Genomic DNA, 25,734 nt, shown 5'->3' with positions numbered 1-25,734 from the left:
TAGAAATTTTCTTTCGGGAAAGTTTTTTAGTTTTGGTTATAAAAATGAAATGCATGAATCCGAAAAATGGGGTAAATAGTTTAGTTTGATTGCTGAAAAAAAATTATCGAGAGTTTAATACATAAAATATGTATTAAAGTATCGGACTAGAAGGATGTGGCAAAAAAGGGTTCAAATAATGAGAAAAAATGACAAATTTTATTTCCACTCTTTATAATTAGCAGCATCAACCCGCATCCTATGGGATGTGGGAGGAAGTTTTGGAAATTCGTTCTTATTTGCACTGAACTTACAATTTGGATTCGTGTGAACCGGAAGAGCTGGAATCCCGAAATTTGATATAAAGGTCGAATTTGATGTTGTAAAAATATGGAGATGGTTTTAGAAATGTGTGATATAATTGTTCGAAAGATTATAAGTGGTACTATATTGGTTGATAGGATAGAGATGGAATTCGAAATTTTATATTGTAGTATCTGATGGTGCTTAACAAAAATTTGGCAAAATGTGAAGGGATAGAGCCATGAGGTTTAATATTGCGATAACTGTTGATGTCTAGGACTGAGATATGGAACGGTTTTGTAAATAAGTTTGTCATTCCGTTTGTAACACATCGAAATATACATTTTAGCCACCACAAAGTATATAAATTCTTGATCAGCATAAAATTCTATGTCGATTTAACGATGACCGTCCGTCTGTCCGTTTGTGGAAATAACTCTAGCTTACGAACAAATTGAAGTAGGTTAATAATATTAATATTACTCAAATGTACCACTTTATATTCGGTATTTTGATGATTTTAGCGACATTCTTCACCGGGATCGATTCAAATTTCCTAATCATAGTTCGTAATGGGCACTAGAGCCTCTTACAGAAAATTGGCTATGCACGTCTTTGTGTAGCCCCCATATATAGTTCTCAGTAGGAACTTCAAAACCAAACATTTGGAACAATTCCGGTAAATAATGTATCAAAAATCATCAAAATACCGAATATAGGGAGGTAGCGCTATATTCGGTATTTTGATGATTTTTGATACATTATTCACCGGAATTGTTTCAAATTTCGTATTTGAAGTTCCAACTGAGAACTTCAGTCTTTGATGAAAATTTGACTATGCAGGTCCACGTCTTCGTATAGCCCCCATATAACGGCACCTACTTATTTTCGGTGTTTTAGGATTTTTGCGACATTTTTCAGATCTGTTTCAAATTTCGTTATTGAAGTTCCGAGTTGGCTGTACAGATCCAGGTCTTCTTATATAGGTACCGTTACCTCCTTATATTCGGTATTTTTAGCGACGTTATTCACCAGATCTGTTTCAAATTTCGTATTTGAAGTTCGTAATAGGTATTACAGCCTATAACAGAAAATTATATTTCATGTCCATGTCTTTGTAAATCCCCCATATAACCATACCAACCGTTAGTTTGAGGATTTCTTTCAAATTTCATATTTGCACTTCATAATGGATAATACAGCATGCATGTGAAAGGCCTCAAAATAACGGTAATTCCCTATATTCTATATTTTTATACCCTCCACCATAGTATGGAGGGTATATTAAGTATGTCATTCCGTTTGTAACACCTCGAAATACACATTTTAGACCCCACAAAGTATATATATATTCTTGATCAGCATAAAATTCTATGTCGATTTATGATGCTATGTCGATGTCCGCCCGTCTGTCCGTCTGTGGAAATCACTCTAGCTTCCGAAGGAATTGAAGAAGATTGAAAAAATTTTGCTCAAATGTATGTTATATCTTTTGGTATTGAAAATGGCCCATATAGGTCCACGGTTTGGTATAGCCCCCATAAAACGGTACCTCCCGATATTCGGTATTTTCATGATTTTTGCGAATTTATTCACCGGAATTGTTTCAAATTTGGTATTTAAAGTTCGTATTGGATACTACAGCCTAAGACAGAAAATTATCTGTGCAGGCCCACTTCTTCGTAAAGCCCCCATATAACGGTACCTCCCGATATTCGGTATTTTAATGATTTAAGGGACATTTTTCATTAGAATTGTTTCAAATTTGATATTTGAAGTTCGTAATGGATAATGGACAGCCTACGACAGAAAATTGTCTGTGCAGGTCCACGTCTTCGTATAGGCCCCATATAACGGTATCGACATTATAACCGTTTGGTATTAGCCTCCATATAACAGTACCTCCCGATATTCGGCATTTTGATTTTATATAGCATTTGAATATTGTAATGGCTTATGACAAAGTTTACCCACGCAGGTTCATATCGTCGCATAGACCCTAATATAATAGCTACATTCGGTATTTTTAAGATTTTAACAGAATTTTTAACGGATTTTATTGTTTTTGAGAATTGCCAAATTCGTTCCAAATGAAAGTTCGGTCCGGCCGAAATTACAGCTTTTTTCCTTGTTTAAGATTTTAAGAGAATTTTTAACGGATTCAATTTTTTATTTATTTAGTTATTATTATTATTATTATTATTATTATTATTATTATTATTATTATTATTATTATTATTATTATTATTATTATTATTATTATTATTATTATTATTATTATTATTATTATTATTATTATTAATATTAATATTATTATTATTATTATTATTATTATTATTATTATTATTATTATTATTATTATTATTATTATTATTATTATAATTATTTTTTTTTTTTTGAAAATTTCCAAAAATTTTCGATACATATAGTGGAGGGAGGCCCGGCCGAACTAACATCTTTTTATTTTGTTTTTTTTGTTTTTTTTTTTTTTTTTTTTTTTTGCGGGGGGGGGCATATAATTTTTTGATTAGAACCCTTGATCTGAACATTGTGCTTCCCTTGGGCATTAAAAAGTAATATTCGTAGCTTTTTACATGAAATTTATGTTCTTTTTTACCAGCTAATTATTTTCCATAAGCCCGCCTCAAAAATTTATTTTATGAAGATAACTTGAATCTCCTCTTGATGGGCTGTATTGTATTGTATTATTTCTCCCCGATCAACTTTTTTGTCCCACTTTATAGTGAAACTAATAAATAGTAATGCAATTTAGGCAACATTAAATAAAATCTATTTATAAATGCACTTTCAGTGCATTTTACATTTTTTGTGGTGGTGAAGGAACCCCCCGTCCACTCACAACCCATGTGTAAATCATGCAAAAAAGGGAAAAAAATCAGACAATTCATAAATTTATAATTTAGTTAAGTCCAAACAAAAACAGCGCCAAATCAAATGATGCAGATTTGAAGAAAAAAAGTATCCATTTACCCTGCCACTGCGGCGTATAATGGCACTTCTCTTTATTGGATCAATTTAAATTCCGCTCGAGTCTAACAGCAAGCACAGAATACCCATACAAACACGCTCAAACACACTAACGAGCAATCGTTACAAATAGCTGTAGAAACGTGTGAGAAATACGCAAATGATGAATCGCAAGTCGCATAAATTCATCTCCATTCACAGAGTGCAAAAACGTTTATTTATTTATCTCTTTTTGAGTCAGACCCCCTTCCTCCTACTTCCTCCGTTCAGCAGCAAGCAGCATCATTATTCGTGGCAATAACCAACCAGCCAGCTTACCGCCAACCACCCATCCATCCGCTCAACAGCGTAAACAAAGCACGTTTTGTAGTCATCTGTTGGATGTTTTCTTTTGCTTCTTCTGCTTTGGATATGCCCCAGTCATTCATTCATTCGTTCATTGTGAGCTTTGCACAGTGAAAAGAAAATTGGGGGGCCAACATGGAAAAAGTTTAAGTAGCAATTTAAAGGTGAAGAGGAATAAATAACAACAGATATTAACATGTGGGTGTGTTATTAACTTGATAACAAGGGAGAGATACATAAATTACCCAATATTTTGCAAGATATTATACATAAGTATCCTATTTAAAGTGGGTTAAGCAAAAACGCCCATCTGGAGTCAGAACAGAGATTTTGTAGTCTGTAATTTTTGTAGCTAAATTCAAAGGACCTCATGACTTAACATGTGTTTTGGATTTCATTTCTGATCATTTAAAGACACGCTGTGGATCGACAATGATAATTAAAAAAATACATTAAATATATTAGACTTAGCCCTACGATAGCGTTCTATTTTTAAACTACTACTTTTAAACTACTTAAACTAGGGCTACGTAGGGTATATATAATTTGATACGATCAAAACGTGCCTCATGGAAATAACGTTTCTAGGTGAGTTTGGACCAAATCCGTTTCAAGATATTTAAAGTCGATCTATGGGTTATTATTAAAACTACATCGAGTTCGGAGATATGCAATACTGGTTCACTCCTTCTGGTACCACCCCACACAAAAGTTCAGCATTTTTACATAAACTAATTTACCTTATAGAACCAGAAAGGATCGCAGAATTTTGAGCAAACTTTTGAGCAAACTTTTGAGCAATAATTTTATCAGAGTTAGTTCAGGAACGAAAGTGAAATATATTGGCTCATTCCATCAAGTACCTTCCCCACAAAGGGTAAGCATTTTGAATAATTATAACTAAGAGTCCAATAATACTGAATTTTCACACATCTCAATATATTTGCCAACACAAGGTCTTGCATGCAGATTAAATATATCTGACCACTCTATCTGGTACATTCCCCACAAGGGATCAACATTTTTCAATAACCTTGACGCTCATAAAAGGTGAAACGAGCATCCGATTCTTTTCAAACTTCTTAATATTTCTACAAACACAAGAGCTGGTTGGAGATGGGATTCATCCACCTACTTCTTATGGTATCTCACCTACAAAGGGTCAAAATTTTGAATAAGAAAACGCTCATAAAATGTCAAATAAACATTCGAATATCTTCAAAGTTCACATATCCCAATATCATTACGAACGCAAGATATGGTGTGAATTTGGGAGATATCGGCTAACCGCATTTTGATCGCATGAGATTTTTATACCCTCCACCATAGTATGAAGGGTATATTAAATTTGTCATTCCGTTTGTAACACCCTGATCAACATTAAATTCTATGTCGATTTAGCAATATTCCTCCGTCCGTCTATCTGTCCGTCTGTGGAAATCACTCTAGCTTCTGAAAGAAATGAAATAAATTGATAAAATTTTACTCAAATGTGTATTATATCTGCAGGACTTTTGGTATTTAAAATGAGTCATGTAGGTCCACGTCTTCGTATATCCCACATATAACGTTACCCCCCCCCCCCCCCATTGGGGGGGGGGGGGGGGGGTTGGGTGGCCAACATGGAAAAAGTTTAAGTAGCAATTTAAAGGTGAAGAGGAATAAATAACAACAGATATTAACATGTGGGTGTGTTATTAACTTGATAACAAGGGAGAGATACATAAATTACCCAATATTTTGCAAGATATTATACATAAGTATCCTATTTAAAGTGGGTTAAGCAAAAACGCCCATCTGGAGTCAGAACAGAGATTTTGTAGTCTGTAATTTTTGTAGCTAAATTCAAAGGACCTCATGACTTAACATGTGTTTTGGATTTCATTTCTGATCATTTAAAGACACGCTGTGGATCGACAATGATAATTAAAAAAATACATTAAATATATTAGACTTAGCCCTACGATAGCGTTCTATTTTTAAACTACTACTTTTAAACTACTTAAACTAGGGCTACGTAGGGTATATATAATTTGATACGATCAAAACGTGCCTCATGGAAATAACGTTTCTAGGTGAGTTTGGACCAAATCCGTTTCAAGATATTTAAAGTCGATCTATGGGTTATTATTAAAACTACATCGAGTTCGGAGATATGCAATACTGGTTCACTCCTTCTGGTACCACCCCACACAAAAGTTCAGCATTTTTACATAAACTAATTTACCTTATAGAACCAGAAAGGATCGCAGAATTTTGAGCAAACTTTTGAGCAAACTTTTGAGCAAACTTTTGAGCAATAATTTTATCAGAGTTAGTTCAGGAACGAAAGTGAAATATATTGGCTCATTCCATCAAGTACCTTCCCCACAAAGGGTAAGCATTTTGAATAATTATAACTAAGAGTCCAATAATACTGAATTTTCACACATCTCAATATATTTGCCAACACAAGGTCTTGCATGCAGATTAAATATATCTGACCACTCTATCTGGTACATTCCCCACAAGGGATCAACATTTTTCAATAACCTTGACGCTCATAAAAGGTGAAACGAGCATCCGATTCTTTTCAAACTTCTTAATATTTCTACAAACACAAGAGCTGGTTGGAGATGGGATTCATCCACCTACTTCTTATGGTATCTCACCTACAAAGGGTCAAAATTTTGAATAAGAAAACGCTCATAAAATGTCAAATAAACATTCGAATATCTTCAAAGTTCACATATCCCAATATCATTACGAACGCAAGATATGGTGTGAATTTGGGAGATATCGGCTAACCGCATTTTGATCGCATGAGATTTTTATACCCTCCACCATAGTATGAAGGGTATATTAAATTTGTCATTCCGTTTGTAACACCCTGATCAACATTAAATTCTATGTCGATTTAGCAATATTCCTCCGTCCGTCTATCTGTCCGTCTGTGGAAATCACTCTAGCTTCTGAAAGAAATGAAATAAATTGATAAAATTTTACTCAAATGTGTATTATATCTGCAGGACTTTTGGTATTTAAAATGAGTCATGTAGGTCCACGTCTTCGTATATCCCACATATAACGTTACCCCCCCCCCATATTCGGCATTTTGATGATTTTAGCGACATTATTTACCGGAACTATTTAAAAGTTGTTATTTGAAGTTCGTAATGAATACTACAGCTTATGACAGAAAACTGACTGTGCAGGTCCACGTCTTCGTATAGCCCCGGTACGGTACCTCCCGATATGCGGTATTTTTAAGATTTTAGCGACATTATTTACCGGAATTATTTTAAAATTGGTATTTGAAGTTCGTAATGGACATTACAACCTAAGACAGAAAATGGGTCATGTAGGTCCAGGTCTTCGTATATCCCCCATATAACGGTACCCCCCGATATTCGGTATTTTGTTGATTTTAGCGACATTATTTACCAGAATTGTTTGAAATTTCGCATTTGAAGTTCATAATTAATACTACAGACTATGACATAAAATTGTCTGTACAGGTCCACGTCTTCGTATAGCCCCATATAACGGTACCCCCCGATATTCGGTATTATGATGATGTTAGCGACATTATTTACCGGAGTTAGTTCAAATTTTGTATTTAAAGTTCGTAATGGATACTACAGCCCACGTTTTATAACCCCCATGGTGCCTCCCTAAATTCGGTATTCTGATGATTTTAGCTACATTATAATCAGATTTTTTTCAAGTTTCGCATTTGAATATTGCAATAGCTTATGACAAAGAGCTTTTAGTAAAGAAAAGAGTTGCCACATTGCAGGAAAACCGTTGATCTCTCATAAAATGCATAAAATATGTCTTTTAGTAAAAGTTTTGCAGGTTGAAGAGCTTTTATTTCCTTCTGTATTTATGAAATGTCTACAAGATCTTCCACAGTTATCCAGTAGATAGCAATCCTTCCACGTGACTTTTCGCAATTTGCTATCTAACATAACATTTGATGTCAACTTCAGTCACGCAGAACGATTAACCGGATTAACGAGTTAAGTCAGAATTACTAAGTTCATATATATACTTTCAAATCGAGGGGCAATAATATAACGAAAATATAAATGTTTCTCAATGTGAAATAATAGGATTCTTTGGAGTATAACTTTTTAGTCGATGTTAAAATTACACAAATTCGCAGTCCTGGAAAAAAATAAAGTGAATTAATCGAATAAAATCTAAGGTGAATCGAATAAATGCTAAGGAACTGGTGGTGTAGGTCAAGTGACAGAAGTGACATTAAATCTGCATAACAATATGTAGGTTGTTATCATTTGACAAATCCATATTCTCCAAAAACAGCCTATTTTTGTTAATGCTTTTTAATTATAACAAAACTGTGCTTTATTTTCAAATACAAGCTACTTGCAAACCCCTGCACATATATATTCCAGCAAAATAAATAAAACAAACAATAAATTAATCTAATTTTCTCTCTCTCTCCTTTTCTGTTTTATCTCTTTCTATGGCGCACCGATTCTGATGCTCACCCCAAAGCTGTCTATCGTTGGTCAGGTCAGTCAGTCATCGTTCATTTAACAAAGATTTTAATAGAATCCAATAAACAAACAAGTCCAAAGCTTTTGGATTAGCAAACGAAGCAACACAAAACACAAGAGAAACATTCCAAAGAGGAGATCCATTCCCTAAAAGAGCTGAGTAGAGACACTGCTGCTACAACGACGACAACAAATACAAGCGAAACGGAGACTAGTAACATTTGTGGCAAGTTGTTCTCACCCCGACATCATAGACATCATTCAGCGTTGATTCAGTTTACAAAATGCCATTAATCAGCTTAGCTCGTTCGCGTGCGACATCACCGTCGTCATCATCCTCTTCATCAACAACGACGATGACAACAAAATTTCTCACAACCAACACCATTGTTCTCGTATTGTTGTTGACATCATTCACCCTCCTGAGCTGGCAACCGGCAGCAGCTCAGGGCAATCAGACGCCACAGCAAGTTTGTCCCGAGCACAATGAAATTGCTCCTTGTGTCTGTAGCGTGAAGAAGAATGGCCTGGACATCCTGTGTGAAACCACCGACCTGTCTCACATCACCAAATCGATGAGTACTCTGAAGGGCAAAAGTCCCATCATCTTCTATTTGAAATTGCGCCACAACAATTTGCCAAAACTTCAGGGTTTCCTGTTTCTGGCATTGGACATTCGTCATTTGACTATTCACAACAGCAGTTTGGCAGCCATCGAGGAGAATTCTCTCAGCTCTTTGGGTAAGTAGTAGTAGTAGCAGACTTATACGTCCAAAAATGAGTCCGTAAAGAAGAAGGCTTTATAGATTCCGATTTCTTTTTGAAATTGTACTTCAATCTTTATACCCACCACCATAGTATGGAGGGTATATTAAGTTTATCATTCGTATCGTTGAACACCTCTATATATACATTTTAGACCCCACAAAGTATATATATTCTTGATCAGCATAAAATTCTATGTCGATTTAGCAGTGTCCGTCCGTCTGTTCGTCTATCCGTCTGTGGAAATCACTCTAGCTTCCGAACGAAATGAAGTAAGTTGATAAAAATTTACTCAAATGAGTGTTATGCCTGCAGGACTTTTGGTATTGAAAATGGGTCATTATTTACCGGAACTATTTCAAAGTTGGTATTTGAAGTTCGTAATGAATACTACAGCCTATGACAGAAAATTGTCTGTGCAGGTCCACGTCTTCGTATAGCCCCCATATAACGGTACCCCAGATTTTCGATATTTTGATGATGTTAGCGACATTATTTACCGGTATTTTTTCAATTTTCGTATTTGAAGTTCGTAATGGACTCTACTTCCTATGCCAGAAATTTGTCTGTGCAGGTCCACGTTTTATACCCCCATGGTACCTCCCCATATTATGTATTTTTATGATTTTAGCTACATTATGAACAGTTTTTTTTCTCAAGTTTCGCATTTGAATATTGTAATAGCTTATGACAAAAGTTGCCTATGCAGGTCCACGTCGTTGTATAGACCCTAATATACGGCTACATTCGGTATTTTAAAGATTTTAACAGAATTTTTAACGGATTTTATTTTTTTGAAAGTTCGGCCCGGTCGAACTTACAGCTTTTTTACTTGTTTTTATGAAGTCGGAATTCTTCTGTAAAATCGGTCGTCTATAGATACATTCTTCCTATAAAGCCGTCCTTCCGTTCGTCTATAACGACGCCCTTCTAGTCGTCTATAACGACGCCCTTCTGTTTGTCTATAATGACGTCCTTCTGGTCGTCTATAATGACGTCCTTCTGGTCGTCTATAACGACGTCCTTCCGGTTGTCTATAAATACATTCTTCCGCTCGTCTATAAAGAAGTCCTTCCGGTTGTCTATAAAGAAGTCTTTCCGGTTGTCTATGAAGACGCCCTTCTGGTCGTCTTTAAAGATGCCCTCCTGATCATCATTTGGCCTTCCTTTCTTCTCTTCGCCTAACGTCTTTTTAGGCGAAGAGAGTCGTTAATGACAATTTTATATTTATATTAAACACTATCCGGTTTTGATGGTCTATAAAGCTTTGGCTCACTTGGTCTATTAAGCTATATTAAGCGTTATTTAAAATCTTCTCTTAGACGGTCTTAGGAGGTCTTTAAAGACTCGCCTTTACTGATCTTTAAAGACTCCTCTTTTCAGTGCAAAGACTCAGAAGAAAATCTCTCGAAGGGTAAAAAACTTCAAGAGACTTTCTTATGATCGTCTTCAAAAGTTCTCTCTTGGTCGTGTATCATCAAGATTCAATTTCTTTCAATTTATTCTTTGTTGATCTTTCTAGGTAAGGGTCTCACTCAACTGGATGTTTCTCTCAATCAAATGAAAACGGTGCCCTCGACGGCCTTGAAACATCTTTATCATCTTTTAATTTTGAATTTGAATCACAACAAAATTACGGTGATTCATAACAATGCATTTGAGGGTTTGGATACATTGGAAATTCTGACATTGTATGAGAACAAGATCAACAATGTGGAACCAGAAGCTTTCCGGGGCTTGGAAAAGTAAGTACTACCACTAAAACAACTAAACAAAATTATGAAAATCTCTAAAATTTCAGGAAACTCAAACGTTTAAATTTGGGTGGCAATGAATTGACCATGGTGCCACAACAGGCACTTTCAATTCTAGACAACCTTAAGAAATTGGAAATTCAAGAAAATAAAATCAAAATCATACGGGAAGGCGATTTCGCCGGTAAATCTTAAAATGTGTGAATCATATTCGAAATTTTTTAATATTTCTCTATTTCCAAGGTCTTGAAAGTTTGGACTCCTTGATTTTGGCCCACAACATGATTACTTCGGTACCAGCCAATGTTTTCTCTCATCTCGGTTTGTTAAATTCTTTGGAATTGGAAGGCAATAAAATTTCCAGCATTGACAAGGATGCCTTTAAGGGATTGGAAGGTTTTTATGATCTGAAACAACAATCTATTCTTATTTCAAGAGTTGTTCTTAAAATGCTGTTGCAATTTCTATTTCAGAAAATCTTCAATATCTCCGTTTGGGTGATAACAATTTGCAAGCCATACCCAGTGAGGCATTGAGGCCGTTGCATCGTCTACGCCATTTGGATTTGAGAAATAATAATATTAGCGTTATAAGTGATGATGCCTTCACTGGTTATGGCGATTCCCTGACCTTTTTAAATCTGCAAAAGAATGAGTAAGTTAAACATGAATTTAAGATTTAGTATTTTTATTTAAAAGAATATTAGGTTGTGTTGGAAAGAGAGACATTCAATCTTCTAAAATAAAGACAATATTTTGGGATTTTACAATAATGCTTCATTGAGGGGTTGCAATATATTTAAAAAAAAACAAAGTGGATGTCGTTTGTTGATCTAAAAAAATCTATGAAAAATGTAAAACAAGTAAAAAAAAGTAAGTTCGTCCGGGCCGAACTATTAGGGTAAAGGAAACATTTTTATATAAAATTATCTGAATTGAAGCGTGTTTCACTTTAAACTTCATATACCAGTAAGATCTTTCGCATAATGCTGTTAAACTTATAAAAAAAAACCATCAAATGAGTGAGTCCGTTATTTGGAGCCAAACCAAAACGGGAACCTTTATAGACAATTTTATACTTTAAGGATTACCATCTATCAAATCTTCTAAAATTCCAAATTTGAAACAATTATATGTCAAATGTGACTAGGATTATCAAAATAGCGAATATCGGTGGGTATCGTTATCGGCAGGTACCGTTATATGGGGGCTATACGAAAACGTGGACCTATACATACAATGTTTCGCCACCGGAGCTAGAACCCACAAATACTAATTTTTAGACAAATCCGTGAAAAAATATGGCGAAAATCATAAAAAAATACCCTTGTATAGGGGCTATACCAAAACGTAGACCTATGCATATAATGTTTCGCCACACGAGCTAGAACCCATCATACCCTACAAATATCAATTTTTAGACAAATCCATAAAAAATGTGGCAAAAAATCATCAAAATGCCGGATATCGGGAGTTACTGATATATGGGGGCTATTCCAAAACGTGGACCTATACATACAATGTTTCTCCACACAAGCTAGAAACCATTATAACCTACAAATACCAATTCCGGGACAAATCCGTTAAAAATCCACTTTTTAGACAAATCCTTGAAAAAATGTGGCAAAAATCATCATAATACCGAATATCGTAAGGTACCGTTATATGGAGGCTATGCCAAAACGTGAACCTATACATACAATTTTTCGCCACACGAGCTAAAACTTATTATGACCTTCAAATACCAATTCCTGAACAAATCCGTTAAAAATCCACTTTTTTGACAAATCCGTGAAAAAAAATGTGGCGAAAATCATCAACATACCGAATATCGGGAGGTACCGTTATATGAAGGCTATAGCAAAACGGGGGCCAATACAAATTGTCCTGCCAAATTTTGAAGGTCTACGTCTATGAATGTTGGCTGTGTCGTGATTTTTGCAGACAGAGAGACGGACATCGTTAAATCGACTTAGCATGTTTTGCCGATTATGAATATATGTACTTTATGGGGTTTATCATGGATAGTTAGGGATGTTACACACAGAATGACAAGGTTAATATACCCTCCTTTGCAAGGTGGAGGGTAGAACAATTTACTGAGAATAAAGTCGCCAAGTCTAAATCAAGACTAACTATAGAAATTTATAAAATTACTAGCTGACCCGGACCGCGTTGCTGGCCCATACTATTAGTGCTTAATTCATATTTTTAGGAACCTAATATAAGTTGTAAAGGCTTAGCTTTTCTTTTTGAAAAAGCCTAACAAGGACATAAAATATAATATAATATAATATAATATAATATAATATAATATAATATAATATAATATAATATAATATAATATAATATAATATAATATAATATAATATAATATAATATAATATAATATAATATAATATAATATAATATAATATAATATAATATAATATAATATAATATAATATAATATAATATAATATAATATAATATAATATAATATAATATAATATAATATAATATAATATAATATAATATAATATAATATAATATAATATAATATAATATAATATAATATAATATAATATAATATAATATAATATAATATAATATAATATAATATAATATAATATAATATAATATAATATAATATAATATAATATAATATAATATAATATAATATAATATAATATAATATAATATAATATAATATAATATAATATAATATATATAATATAATATAATATAATATAATATAATATAATATAATATAATATAATATAATATAATATAATATAATATAATATAATATAATATAATATAATATAATATAATATAATATAATATAATATAATATAATATAATATAATATAATATATAATATAATATAATAATATAGAGTATAATATAATATAATGCATTTCTGTTATGTCGCCTGCCATTTGTTACCTGATTGAAGAATTAAAGCCCATATGCATTTTGTCCAATCTTTATAGTTTTATGTCTTTGAGCCTAAACTTTGATAAAAATTTTGGCTTACAACTGCAGTCAATCTACAATTTGCCGGTTTTCATTGTTTATGCTTATTGATGTTTTTTTTTTTTTTTTTTTTGGTTTTGTGGTTCATTGTGTTGTGTTCTTTTCAACCCGTTTCTAATAATAATATTTGTGATGTGTGAAGGAAATTTTGAAAATACACTTGTATATATATTTTCCATGTTTTGCAGTTTTTATTCTCATTATTCTCATTTATTCTCTCTATTATAGTAATTGAAGTTAACATCAATTGCAAAAAAAAATGTCAATGTCACATAACTTTAAGTATCAAAAATAAGATGTCATCGGTTTATAACAGTTTGGGACCCCATAAAGAATGTAAAAGAGTGAAACACTTTGATAATTCAGGTTAAAACAAGTAAGCAAAGGCTATAGTCGTTCGGGTCCGACTATGTTATACCCTACAACACTACAATATGTTAGAAGCCCACTTATGCCCAAATCCATATTGGAAGATTTCGCTTTTGAAATTAGGATTTTGACTAGGGACATTTGCCCAAGATTTATGCACTCCTTCGGGCTGTTAGTTGTTGTAGTCCATTTTACAGCTAAATAAAATCCAATGGCCATCCAAAATGCTAGAATTCTTCCCTGTCCTTAACTCTCTTCACAGGCGTGTCGATTGGCTTCAATTGTGTGATCGGAAAACATTTCTGTTTTTGGTTAATTTGAACCTCTAAATACTTTGCAAGCATCTCCAAAAGCAAGAAGCCCCTCTGTATCTTCAAATTTAGACTCATCTATATGATTTGCTTGTCTATGATATTTGGCTATATTCGGCAACGAAATCAGCATAAAAAAGCCAGAGGTTCACCTTTTGTGTATTTCGGATATCCCCTGTAAGTAATGCTGGTATTTTTCCACACAAAATTAGTGGTCCATTGTGCCCGCTGTCCTAAACTCTAACTTTATGCGAGATTTCGTGTCCTTTGGTTTCTATTTGTGACTTTTATAACGGCTGCAAAATCAGTAAAATGTTTAGTTGTTGGTCCATTTCAACCCCCTAACATATTGCGGACATCTTTGAAAACAATAGGCCTAGCCCTTCTGAGCCCAACCCTACCCTTGTGAAAATTTTCGTGGGGATCGGACGATATTTGCAATACTTATAAAATATCCCCAAACTGTGTTGTAAGGTGAAAAAATATTACAAAATATTAAAAGCCAAATTAAAAAAATAGCATGCGATAAAAATTATGAAAAAATAAAAAAAATGTCACACGATACTACAAAATCTATATAAGCATCATTATTGGCATATTTTTCTGTGATTTTTTTAGATTTTATACCTTTATGTCAAGAGAGCATTCTGAATTGACAAAATATGTCAAAATCGGTCCAGCCATTCTTGAGATATTAGCATTTTAACAAACATCCCCTCCTTTTGTATATAAACATTGTATATATTTCGCTGTATATAACCGATATTTTTACTATCGGCATCTACGTAACGGTCAGAATTGACCTGTTCGTCTATTTGTGATTTGGCCGGGATTAAAAATATTCGAGGTTTAATGGAAAATTTGATTTTTATTTAACACAAATGTTGAGACTATTTCACCCACTAAATATTACCAGATGACCATCAAAATTGGAACTTTCGCGTCGTTTGGTCTATAATTGCGACCTGTAGAGCAACTGCAAAATCAGGAATTTTTTCAGTTTTTGGTCCATTTCAACCCCTAAATATTATGCTATCATCTCCTAAAGAAATAGGGTTCTATTCTGACCCTAGCCCCACCTCTATTCTAAAGATCGGGCAAAATTGCGACCTGTAGATTGATTACAAATTAACATGGACAGACGGACGGACGGACATACATAGCTAGATCGACTCAGCTCGGCGAGATAGGAAGATCCATATATACTTTCCTATGTGGGAAATCAATATTTCGTGGTGTTACATCATTTTTCGCCAAATCAACACATAGTGTTGTAGGGTATAAAGATATATATTTGTCCTCATTTATATATAGGTATCATATAATATTATCTTCTAATATTCTTCAATGTAAATGTACTCCAATTTGGAATTTGATGATTTTAGTACAGTTAAATCTAGTCCTTTAATACTGTTTCTACGCATATAACTTGCCGATTTAAGGGATTTGGAAGGAATCAACAGCATTTCCGAGCTTATAAATCCTCTGTCAAAAAAAAAAAAAAAAAACAAAAGTCCAATTTATGATTTATTTCCTATACACCAATACCTCTTTGTCTTTATATCGTCGTATTCCATTATTTTTTCCAACCTCAATTATCAGTATTATTTAAAGGCCTTATCAACATTTTCCAATCAAAAGTAATTTGAATTCGTAACTTTTAGAAGACCATGTTGCAAGTTATTTATTTTTATCCACCTCATGCATTCTAAAACCTTTATACAATATTCCTAGGATGATAGGAATATATACGTCTAGTTTATGTTTAATACTGCCACTAAACTGCAATAACTGTTAAATATTGGTTCCTCATTAGGCATAGCCGCAACTTAAAAGTATGTTAAGATTTTGAGTGTTTTGATGCTTTAAGAAGTATTTTCTAATCATGAACCAGTAAAGAAAAACTAAAAGTCGGACGGGCCGACTTTATGATACCTACAACCCTTTGCATATTTAGTGGACATCACACAACAAATAAAAGTTTTTATGGGAAATTTGTGAAATTTGAGTCATATCAACTATGATTTTAGTTATAAATAAATGTCCAAAATGACTAATATATGAGAGGAATATCATCCTCTGAATCGATTTCTACTAAATTTGCCGAGGCATTTGTGCCTTTTCAGTTCTGGCTTATATGTTGATATATTTGGTGCACAATTAACTTAAAATCAGATATACGTATATGGGAGCTATCTCCAAATCTGAACTGATCTCGATAAAATTTGTCGAAGGTATTTCTGAGCTGTATTTGGTACATTTCATTGAATATCGTTATTAGGGAGTGGATATTACGGATGTGGAGAAAAAAGAGCTATCTAAACTATCTGAACCGAGTTTTACTAAATTTGACATACAAATTTCAATATTACATGTTCGTTGCACAATAAAAGACAAATCCGCCGAAGATATGTATGGGAGCTATATCGAAATCTGAACCGATCTTGATTTGCTGTATTTGATATATTTTCCCAAATATCGTTAGAGTGCATATTTCGGCTGCGGAGGACAAAAATAGCAAATATGTATATATATATATAGCATTTTCAGATTAAATGAAACCTTTTGCAATTCAAATGAATCTTTTTGCAGAGGGAATGAAACCTTTTGCAGTGGAATTGAAACCTTTTGCAGTGGAAATGAAACCTTTTGCAGCGGGAATGAAACCTTTTGCAACCGAAATGAAACCCTTTGCAACCGAAATGAAACCATTTGCAACCGAAATGAAACTTTTTGCAAATCAAATGAAACTTTTAAATTTATACAAGGAAAAATAACAAAACATTTTTATTTTTAGTAGGTTTAAAATGAAATAAACTAATTATAACTAATATATAGTTAAAGAGGAATTTTTATTGATTATTAATAACTATGTTTTTATAATTTTTTTTCTTAAGCTTACATAAAACACAAGTGTAGATGCAGAATGATTGAAAAAAGTTATTCAAGGTATTTTTTTCAAAGGACCCGAATTAGGTACCTTTTTATAATCTCCTCCATGGAAAGGAGGATATATTAAATTTGTCATTCGGTTTGTAACACCTCTAAATATTCGTCGTAGATCCCATAAAGTATATACAATCATGATCATAGTTGATTTAATGATTTCCACTTATCTGTCTACTGAAATCACGACTACTTTATCTCCATAATAAATAAAGCTGCGAAGCGGGAATCCTTTATTAGGAAAGATTAATAGTATACTATAACTATAAAAAATTGTGGTAAAGCTTAATTTCACATTTCAGTCCTGGCCATACCTATAAAGGCCAAAATTTGTTTAAATTTCTCTTTTTAGCGTTAAGCATTTGGGATTTAATAATATTGAAGCATTTTATATCAAATCAATAAAGAACCATTTTTTATTACAATAATTGAAAATTTAAGAAATAATATAAATAAATGTAGATATTTAGAATCAATAAAAAATCCTCTTTGTCAATATATTAGTTATAATTAATTGATTTAATTTAAAAACTACTAAAAATATAAATGTTTTGTTATTTTTCCTTCTATAAATTTAAAAGTTTCATTTGATTTGCAAAAAGTTTCATTTCGGTAGCAAATGGTTTCATTTCGGTTGCAAAAGGTTTCATTTCGGTTGCAAAGGGTTTCATTTCGGTTGCAAAAGGTTTCATTTCCACTGCAAAAGGTTTCAATTCCACTGCAAAAGGTTTCATTCCCGCTGCAAAAAGATTCATTTGAATTGCAAAAGGTTTCATTTAATCTGAAAATGCTATATATATATATATATATATATATATATATATATATATATATATATATATATATATATATATATATATATAATATATCAAATACAGCAAATCAAGATCGGTTCAGATTTCGATATAGCTCCCATACATATCTTCGGCGGATTTGTCTTTTTGAACGATTATCTCCAATTTCAATAGGGTTCGTCCTTGGGTCAAGCTAATTGATTGCGCATAATTTCATCTGGTTCGGACAATAAATGCGACTTTGTTTGCAAAAATACATGGACAGACGGACGAATCATCAAAAGGAACTGTGGGTCTATCTCACATTCTTCTCCATGTTACAAAAAAATGCACAAAGACATAATAGTATTTATACCCTACAACACTATGTGTTGGGGGTATTATAAGTTTGATTGGGCCAGAATTTATGTAACACCTCGAAATATTGGTTTCCCATATAGGAAAGTATATATGGATCTTCCTAGCTCGCCGAGCTGAGTCGATCTAGCTATGTATGTCCGTCCGTCCGTCTGTCCGTCTGTCCATGTTAATTTGTAATCACTCTACAGGTCGCAATTATGGTCCGATCTTCACGAAATTTAAAATGGAGGTGGGGTTAGGGTCAGAATAGAACCCTATTTCTTTTGGAGATGATCGCCAAATGTTTAGGGGTTAAAATGGACCAAATACTGAAAAAATGTCGGATTTTGCAGTAGCTATACAGGTCGCAATTATAGACCAATCGACGCGGAACTTCGCATGTAGCTAGAGTTTAGGGCGGGGAAGAAGCCTACCAATTTGGGTGGTCATCGGATAATATTTAGCGGGTAAAATAGACCATATCTTTTGTGTTGAAAAAATTCAAAATTTTTCATTAAACCGTGATATTTTAAATCCCGGCGAAATCACAAAGCCATCACAAGGTTACTTCTGATCTTTACATTGATGTTAACATCCAACAAAACGGATATATAGCAAAATATGTGCGATATATATGTCTATCAAAGAAGATATGCTTGAAAGATCTCTAATATGTCGAGAACGGCTGAACTGATTTCGACAGTTCTCATTAATTCAGAATGGCCTCTTGGCAGGAAAGAAAAAACGTCTAAAAAATCGCATAAAAATATCTCTCTAAAGATGAAAATATTGATTTTGTAAAATTTTCTCATATTATTTAAATTTTGTCATATTTTTGGCATATTTTCATTTTGCATTAAACATTTGGTAATATTTCTACAGCTAACAAAACTAAGTAGTTAGGATATCAGGATATCATATACAGATCGCATTTATGGTCCGATCCTTACGAAATTTTGCATGGGGATAAGATGAGGGTCAGAATAGAAGCCTACTCTTTTTGGAGATGATCGCCATATATTTAGGGGTTGAAATGGACCAAAAAACAGCAAAATTGTCAGCAGGTCGTAATTATTGCCCGATCCTCACGCACATTTCAATGGGAGTTACGGGCATTGCAAAAAGCCAAGCAGTTTTGGATGGCCATCCAAAAATATTCAATGTGTGAAATAGTTTGCCAACTTTTGTATACAAAATACGAAAATGTCCATGTAAGTGACTTTTTGGAGAATTCACAAATACAGGAAAGACGCACTTCTGACTATTTCGTTGAAGAATGTCTGTATGTCATATAGATGCGTTTCAGTCAAAAACCAATAATAAATGTTAATCTTTTGCCACTTCTGAGAGATTATAGGTCTTTGGGAAATATTGGTTCCAGATCTAGGAAGACCATTTACGTGCAACATCTACCAATAAATTGGAAATGAGCAAATTAGTTAAAGTTGCTATTATTCCAAAATTAGAGAACGAAACCTGATGGCTTTCTTTTATTATTTGTCACAATATCTTGTGGAATTCTTTCGAGTATTTCGCCTATATAAACTGTATCGTTTATTATAGTGTTGTAGGGTATTCAACGGTCGGCCCCGCTCGACTGTAGCCTTTGCTTACTTGTTTTTTAATAAAAATATTTGTATTCACATACTATTGGAATGTATCGCGAATTGTCAATATCGATGCAGCCATTATGAGTTATAAGCCGAGAAACTAACTGAAATTTCGGCAAGTATATATTTTAAAAAGCAATAAAAATGGGAGCGGCCCTGTATGTTTCGGGATTCTTATACCCTACAACGCTATGTGTTGGGGGTATCATAAGTTTGATTGGGCCAATAATTATGTAACACCTCGAAATAATGGTTTCTCACATAGGAAAGTATATATGGATCTTCCTATCTCGACGAGCTGAATCGATCTAACTATGTATGTCCGTCCGTCCGTCTGTCCACGTTAATTTGTAATCACGATACAGGTCAAAATTATGGTCCGATCCTCACGAAATTGGAAATGGAGGTGGGGTTATGGTAGAAGCCTATTGCTTTGACTAATCGACGCGGAAGTTAGCATGGGGCTAGAGCTTAGGGCTGGTCAGAAGCCTTTTAATTTGGATGGTCACTGGGGTATATTTAGTGGTTGAAATAGACCATAACATTTGTGTCTAATAAAACTTTAATTTTCCATTTAACCGCGAATAATTTTTAATCCCGGCGAAATCACAAATAGACGAAAAGGTCAATTCTAACCATTACGTAGAGGCCAATAGTCTATATATCGGATATATATACATAGCGAAATATATACAATGTGTATATACAAAGGAAGGGGAGGCTAGCTAGAATGCTTATAACTCCAAAAGTGGCTGGACCGATTTTGACAAATTTTGTCAATTCAGAATGCCCTCTTAGCATAAAAGTATAAAATTTCAAAAAATCGCATAAAAAGATGCCAATAATGACACAGAATACACATATTTTTTTGTTCTACCGAAACGCTGAATATAACTTAAAGGCGAAATCCAAAGCACACAAAAGGCGAACTTCTGGCTTTTTTATGCTGACTTCGTTGACGAATGTAGCCAAATATCGTAGACAAGCAAATCATATAGATGAGTGTAAATTTGAAAATACAGAAGGACTCTTGCTTCTGGATATGATCGCAAAATATTTAGGGGTTCAAAAGAATCAAAACCAGAAAAATTTTCCTGATCACAAAATTGAAACCAATCGACAACAAATTTTGCATGAAAAGATAATTAAGAACAGGAAATAAGTCTAGCATTTTAGATGATCATTGGATTATATTTAACTGTAAAACCACAGCATGGCGGAGTGGGTAAATTTTGGGCAAATGTCCCTGGTCAAAAAGCTAAGGGTAATATCTGGGACATAATTTCAAAATCGAAATCTTCCAAAATGGATTTGGACATAAGGGGGCTTCTAACATATTGTAGTGTTGTAGGGTATCACATAGTCGGCCCCGCACGACTATAGCCTTTGCGTAGCTGTTTAATAATAAGCTCCTTAATAATATATCTGATTACCTGTATAATACACACACAATGATCCATCGAAATGTGTGTTTAAAAATTCATAACGTCTCTTTAAAACCAAACCATTTATTAAAAGAATATTTGAAAACAAAAGCTTACAATTTTTTTTAAAATTAGAAAAATTATTTGAACACCTGTACTTAATAAACCTTTCTTTTAGTATCAAGGTATTACCTAGCATGATATTTGAAAATTTAAATTCTCTGGAAACATTAAATATTCAAAATAATAAATTGACTCGCTTACCGCAAGACATCATGGAGCACATCATCGACACGCTGCGAATAATCGATATAACAGGCAAGTACACAATATCTCCGGAAATAGCTCGAACAATAAAAGTTCTCTTATGACAACAATTTACTTTCAGATAATCCTTTGGTGTGCTCGTGCGAGTTGACCTGGTTCCCCAAGCTCCTGCAGGATCTCAAGAACAAAGACGATGAAATGGCTCAGAAAAAGAAACCCATCTGTCATATGCCCGTGGAGAATCGGGATTATTTCGTACAGTCGATGCCGCTGGAGAAAATGCACTGTGCCGGTCTGTCGTCCAGTGAAGCAAGTGATTTACTGGACACAAATGGTGTGTTGTTATGGCGTTTACTGCCAGTAAATATGCTTGTGACGTTTTTGTGTACTTTTTAAAGGAATCATGTGGTGGAAGTGGTAAACAAACGCACGCTACAATATATAACTATACCAACTACTACTACTACGACTATCGACACTCTCTTATTTTGTACAACAACAACTACTACACATGTATGTGTGAGACACCAATGAAAAGCTAAGTTAAAACAAACAACACGAAATGTTGCTAAAATAACAAATTGTTGTAAATTATTTGTGCAACATACAGACACGAGTTGTATGAACAGCAAGACGTACAGAAGAAACAATTACATATCAGAAAAAGAAACAGACTAGAATATCAACTACAACTGCAACAACATCCAAAAAAATTAGTTTAAGTACGAGCATTGCTATTTCTCGGGGTTTTTTAATGATGAGGAAAAAGAAAATAGCAAAGAAAAGGAATATATATATCCTTATTATATTTATATAACATGTAAGACAACTGTTGAACACACACACTAAACTTTACAATATATGTGTCTGTGTAATCTATTATTAAGGTCTGGATTTCTTTATTTCCATTTTCATTTTTTTACACCACATCTAAATGTATTTATCAATCAAGTAACTTCTAGGGATAAATGGTTGCAACTTTTTGAAAAAAAAAACAAACAAACATAAAACAAAATATCTACACTATATCGAAAACATATCACTAGTTTTTAGGAAAACACTAATGGAAATGAGAAATTAACAAGTAAACTTTTTTGTAGCATACTTTATGGGGAATTCAAAAAAACGTACTATTAGTACTATTTTTTCGATCCGTGCAGATTCTGGAACAGAGCATCTACACATATATATATTTTTTTAAATTATAAAGCATTTTATATATTATTTTTATAATTTATATTTTTTTGTTTTATTTTTATCTTCATATTGATTTTTAATGATAACTAACATTATGTATTTATATTTAATTTTGTAATTAAGGATTATTTTTTTACTTTATTTAAAATAATAAACTAATATAAACAATTTGAACATAATCACAATGTTAATTTATATTTTAAAAATATACCAAAAATGAATTAAAAATTTTATTTTTAATTTTTTCTGTGTTTAAATTTAACTAAAAGTTAAATATTTTTAAATGTTTGCATTTTTAATGCTAAAAATAATAATTTATATATTTTTGGAAGTTTTCACTGTAAGTTTCAGTGTAACGGGCCTAAAAGAAAAATGCGATCCTCAATAGACTCGAGGAATAAAATGGAGAATTGCGAGGAAAAATGTAATCCTCAGGGACCGGAAGATTTTCTATATATACTCCTAATGGTCCCAGAGTTTTAAATAGTAATTCTCAGAATTTGAATTTTCCCTGATAAATCAGAGACCTTTGTAGGATTTTTTCTATGGGAAAGATATTAAATAATAAAAAATATATATTATATTATCATGAATGAAAGAAACTTTTTCGGCAGCAAAAAAAAAAGTACTCCAAAGGGACCTGATGATTTTTTGTCTACGTAAACCTTGCTGATTCTGAGGATATCTTAGGCGACTTAAAGAATACTTTTTATAGAAAATGCTAAAGAACAGTGTTTGGCTTGCTTGTTTGGGATACCATAGTATTTTGTTTTTGCAAAATCGTCAGGCAAAATCCCATTATTGTTGTTTTTATAAAAACAACGTTTGTTTATGAGTGGAGAACGATGGTAATGTTTACCAGGGGGTAAGGCAGGGAATACCTAGGAAACCTAGAAAATGCTAAAGTTTTAGTTCTCTGGTTCTAAGTATTACTCTTGGAAAGTCAGGGTCCATGGGATTTTTTTATGGGAAACATCTTACCCCATTTGGATGTTGAATTAAAAAAGATCTTCAAAGGAACGTAATGGATTTTTTCTGCAGAAAAACTAGACCTCAGTCTATCCGAATAATACTTTCTTTGTAAGAAATTCTAAAGTCGTATTTGTAAGGAATATGAGGATTCTTCTTGTAAGATATCGGAGTTCCAAAGTTATTTATTTAATAATATAAAGGGTAATTCTCATCGATGTCGGAAATACAGTCATGGGAAATCTTAGGTTTTTGTTCTATAGAAACAACTAACTTGATAAAGAAATCCTCAGAGAATTTAAAGATGTTTTTGGGAAAATTATCCTTAGGGAAACCAATGAATTGGGTTACATTTTCTGAAAGAAAAACTTTCTTCAGGTCTCCTGTACACATTTTTTAAGATGTAATAACATTTCTTGAATTTACGAATAAAGGATTTTTCAAGATACCTGGAATTTTTCAAACCGCTAATATCCCTAAGGTTAAAAAAATATATATATATAAAAAAAAAAAAAAAATATATATATATATATATATATATATATATATATATATATATATATATATATATAAAGGATTTTTCAAGATACCTGGAATATATAAAAAAAAAAATATATATATATATATATATATATATATATATATATGTAAATAACATTTTTTGAAAGGAAAGGAAAAAAGGATTCATCAAGATCCCTGATGATAATTTTGTTGACATTCAAAGTCCTTACAAAATCAAAAAGTGAGAGATCTTTATAAACTTCTTTTTTATCAGAACAACTAATATTTAACAACCAATCAGTGTTGTAATTTCCCCCAAAGTAGTCTACGAAAAGTCCACTTAACTAATAAATTGAAACATTTTTTCTGAGCTTCTTTTGAACAAAAAATAAAAAAATTAAATTAAAAATTTTACAATAAAGAAAAAATGTGTAAAAAATCACTTGCCACGCAAATACTATTTCTACAAAGAAAACCACCTGCTTCAGAAACGACAACTCTCAACCCAAGTTGTGTTAAAATGTTAACTGTTTTTTTTTTAAGACTCAAAGGATATTGATGCAAGCAATGCGAAAAAGGGTTTCTAATGCAGTAAAAAATCATCCATATTAAATAATAAAAAAAAATTCAGTCCGAATGTTGATCGATTTTATGTTTTCGAATAAAATATCTATAGAAAATGTTCCATCAGAATGCAAATTTAATTTTCCAAATTCTTTATAGAAATATTTCACTTTAAAAGAACTTTGCAGAGTTCTATGTATCCTCTAAAAATACATGAATCAAATAGAACGGTTACTGCCTATGAAATACCCATAAAGTATACTCTGTATACCAAAAATATCGAAGGTCTTAAATCTATGGTTCACCTATACGAGTTATACTAATTGAAAAAAAAAAAAACATGCAGAAGTGAGGACACGAAGGAAGTCTTTAGTTATACGATTTCTTTATAATTTCCTCGCTTGTAGACGACTTATTACCATATCGAAAACCTTGTCCGCACCGTTGAAAGATTTACATCTACAGACACTCATAGCTCGAACGTAGCCAGAAAACCATTAGGCAAAATATGAGCTTTTACAAGCAAGCCGTTCCAAAAATGTCTAACAATTGACCACTTCGAGGAACAGGAACATACATACATATAAAAATCGACATGAAACTAAGGTCATTTCCTTGTAGTTTTTCCCTTTAACATCTGATGGAAAATTCAAACAAATCCTTAAATCTTAAATATTACAAATGAAAAACCCTAAACCCGCTTATCGGTACAAAAATCACATAAAAATATATAGACAGTACATATATATAAATGTTATCGTTGTTGTGAGATACAATCATTAATGAA

General features: G+C 32.6%; 1 protein-coding gene across 2 annotated transcripts in view; it reads left to right on the top strand.

Annotated features, from left to right (window-relative positions):
• Positions 1-22,218, top strand: part of LOC131804730 (insulin-like growth factor-binding protein complex acid labile subunit) — a 34,575-nt gene extending 12,357 nt beyond the window's left edge. Inside the window, exons 2-9 of one of the 2 annotated variants that reach the window (XM_059127855.1) lie at positions 8,119-8,861; positions 10,408-10,630; positions 10,687-10,823; positions 10,883-11,035; positions 11,113-11,293; positions 21,628-21,767; positions 21,838-22,050; positions 22,115-22,218. In XM_059127855.1, coding sequence (XP_058983838.1) covers positions 8,405-8,861; positions 10,408-10,630; positions 10,687-10,823; positions 10,883-11,035; positions 11,113-11,293; positions 21,628-21,767; positions 21,838-22,050; positions 22,115-22,137 — 1,527 coding nt within the window. In that variant the 5' untranslated portion in view covers positions 8,119-8,404 and the 3' untranslated portion in view covers positions 22,138-22,218. Of the gene's footprint in view, positions 1-8,118; positions 8,862-10,407; positions 10,631-10,686; positions 10,824-10,882; positions 11,036-11,112; positions 11,294-21,627; positions 21,768-21,837 lie in introns of both variants that reach the window. The other variant, XM_059127854.1, reaches the window with a different exon arrangement.
• Positions 22,219-25,734: the final 3,516 nt, after the last annotated feature.

Source organism: Musca domestica, unplaced genomic scaffold, assembly GCF_030504385.1.
Source record: "Musca domestica strain aabys unplaced genomic scaffold, Musca_domestica.polishedcontigs.V.1.1 48, whole genome shotgun sequence".
Lineage (NCBI taxonomy): Eukaryota > Metazoa > Arthropoda > Insecta > Diptera > Muscidae > Musca > Musca domestica.
Note: the sequence above shows the minus strand (reverse complement) of the source record. Positions and strands in the feature narration are given on the sequence as shown.